Source organism: Cariama cristata, unplaced genomic scaffold (genome assembly GCF_000690535.1).
Source record: "Cariama cristata isolate BGI_N322 unplaced genomic scaffold, ASM69053v1 scaffold23719, whole genome shotgun sequence".
Classification (NCBI taxonomy): Eukaryota; Metazoa; Chordata; class Aves; order Cariamiformes; family Cariamidae; genus Cariama; species Cariama cristata.
The window spans coordinates 5,872-8,576 of NW_009637749.1; the positions used below are offsets into that span (position 1 = coordinate 5,872).

The 2,705-nt window shown below is 53.0% G+C and overlaps 2 protein-coding genes across 2 annotated transcripts in view; both read right to left on the bottom strand.

The window, feature by feature from the left end:
- The window catches only part of LOC104168031 (cathepsin S-like), a 5,061-nt gene extending 3,499 nt beyond the window's left edge, over window positions 1-1,562 (bottom strand). Inside the window, 2 exon segments of the mRNA XM_009708468.1 lie at window positions 739-869; window positions 1,550-1,562. Coding sequence (XP_009706770.1) covers window positions 739-869; window positions 1,550-1,562 — 144 coding nt within the window.
- Window positions 1,563-1,950: 388 nt separating this feature from the next.
- Window positions 1,951-2,705, bottom strand: part of LOC104168032 (cathepsin S-like) — a gene marked incomplete at its 5' end in the record, with an annotated part of 2,222 nt that continues 1,467 nt past the window's right edge. The window contains 1 exon segment of the mRNA XM_009708470.1: window positions 1,951-2,050. Within this exon segment, the coding sequence (XP_009706772.1) occupies window positions 1,951-2,050 (100 nt within the window).

A 2,705-nucleotide genomic window follows, 5' to 3' on the forward strand; every position in this document is an offset into this window, starting at 1 on the left:
GGCGCGCCCGGGAAGGGGAGGGACGCCAGCAGCTTCATCCCGCTCAGCTGGGACCAGGGAGTCGGAGCGAGATGGCACTCACGCTTCGGAGCCGAGGGCTCAGAGCCGGAGCCGTGCTTGACCCCTTAGTGACAAATCCGGTTTGGTAAGGGAGGCAGAACGGTGATGACATCCCTGACCTGGACTCCCTGGCATGCCCTTCACAGGGTTTCTACACCGGGTGATGCCACCAGCTCCTGTCCTGCCCACCCAGACAAACACCCGGCAGCGGCACTGCCTGCCCCGCTCTCCTGCTCTGTACCCTCAGCCTCTGTGAGACGGGACGAGAAATCCCATCGGGGACCCAGAAACTTCCCTCGAGGGGCCGAGTCTGCTGGACCCGAGAGACACGGACACGCAGGGACACATCCAGACATGCTCCTCGTCTGCACGGTTCCACCCTGCCCAAGAAACCCTCCCCGAAGGATGTTTGCACATCACCTGTCCGAGAGGTTGTTTTGACAAACCTGTGTTTTCCAACACCTTAAAAAAAAAAATAATCCTATTTTAATCCAAGCAGTGTCCACCAGCTCCTGAGGATGGGCTCCGACCTGCAATTCAACTGCCCAGGGAGGGCTTGGAGGAGATTAGAGATAAACTTGGGGCAGAGTCAACATAAAAATACTGTTTCTTCAGTTTTACTTCCTCAAACCTCCGTCCTCCCGGAGGGGCGTTAAAATACAAAAGCACCCAACGTACCTGAAGAGGTTTCTTCTGGTGGTGGGTACCGATGTCCCGCTCAGCGTGCGTGCGTGGGGTGAAGGGGATGCTGGGCACAAATCCAGCTCGTCCCCACCGCCAGAAGCTCCGGGACCTCGGGCACACGGCAGCTGCAACTCGTCCGACAAATCACGAGTCAGGAAATGAGGAAATGCTCTGATTTCATTTTCACTTAGCCAGGCGCTGGGCTTGCCGTGCCGGTCACGGGGTTATTTGAAGCAGGACCCTCAATGCCAGCAGAAAATGATTGCGGATGAGCGTTTCTTATTTCCAGCACCCCACAAATTAGCAGCAGGGCTCTCCCGGTGGTTTACGCGGCTTACGGGGCCAGCAGGCAGGAGCAGGGGTCACGCTCCCCTGATACCTTTTTTTTTTTTTGGCATTTTTGTGGCTTGGTGCTGAGCTGAGAGACAGGATGAGGTCAAGCACGGAGTCTTGCTACTGGTTTGAATGGGTAGACCTGAGCTCCCACCTCACCGCAGCAGTCAACAAACCAGACCAAAGCCAGCTCTTAGGAAAGGAAAAAAAAAAAGATAAATCACATTTATTCACTTTTTGGTGGGGCAGCGCAGTCAGGAAGACATGGTTTAGATACAGTCGTGGGATGGAGCCGAGCTGGCCGCCCTCAGCGTTGCACGCACAGCAGGGGACACATTTAATGCACGTTACGTTGCATTCACACCAAAACCACAGCCGGCAAAGTCGTCAGCTGCCTGGAAACCACGTTCCAGCCTCCGGTCAGGGCATCCTCGGCGTTCCCTCGAAGGACGGCCCCGTGCTCATTTCTCACCACTACGAAGCATCACGGGACGTAAAATGGCTGCAAGAAACCATCTTCGAGAAGAGGAGGAAGCAAAGCAGCATCTCAAGAGCGTTGAAGATGCAGCCGAGTCATTTTCTAAAAAGCTGCCGGAGATTGCAAGAGTTAGCAATGACAACAGAGCGCCTTCACCTAAATAAACGAAATAATTCCCAACAGGTGATCCCTTATTCGTGGATAAGTTCCTGGGGAAGGTGAAAGAGATGGTCGCGCTCGAAGAGACACTTGGACAAGCCAACTGCGATCGCTCCTCCGTAGAAACGCAGCGGGATTCCTCAAGGAGGGAAGGCTGGAGTAGAGCCGGGCACGCTCGAGATCAGCCCGGTGCGTGGTGGCATCTCAAGAGCTTCTCCCGAAGGCAGGGAGCCCCTCTAGATCTGGGGGTAAGCACCGTAGCTGGCAATCCCGCAGTGGTTTCCACGGTTCCTCGCCATCCGGATGTAGCCCTGGTCACCAAAATGTGCCCCCCAGCTTTTGGAAGAAGAAAGAAGTAAAAGTTGGGAAGGAGGCAGATACCTCCTCTTGTCTACCACCCCTCACCCTCACTTTTTTCTCTCCCCACCCCTTTTTTAATATTTTTTTTTCAACTCGTGCTTCCTCCCCACAGGAATAGCCAAATCCCCGTCTTTTGGCCAAAAAGGCTGAACCTCCTGACCGCTCCCCTGCCAGACTTTGCTGCCGCTAGCTCTTCCCAGGGGGGGGCAGAGGAAAATCCCTTCTTTTCTCTGTGCTGGACTGAGTCGAAACCATCAGGGAAATACCAGGTAAAGGTGAATGAATTTGGTTTGTGTATTAAAAATACTGATTTTTTAAAAAAATCCTACCAAGGCCGGAGATGGGACAAAGAGGGGGAAACTGGGGGGGTTTAGCCCAGCCCTGACGCGAAGATAAAGGAGCTTTGTTGGCAGAACTGCCCACCGTTGGGGTTTTTTGCTGTTGTTTTTAAAAAAGATAATGGTTTTCAGTTGCTGAATGTTGCTTTGCTGACATCGCAGGTTTGGGGTTTTTTTTTTTTCCAGCGATGTGTCTGTCCAAGCAGGACTCTCTCATTTCAAAAGTTTGTTTCTTCTTGTTCTGCATTTTAAAGAGTGAAAAACACGCTCACCGATACGTTTTAACGCAAGGG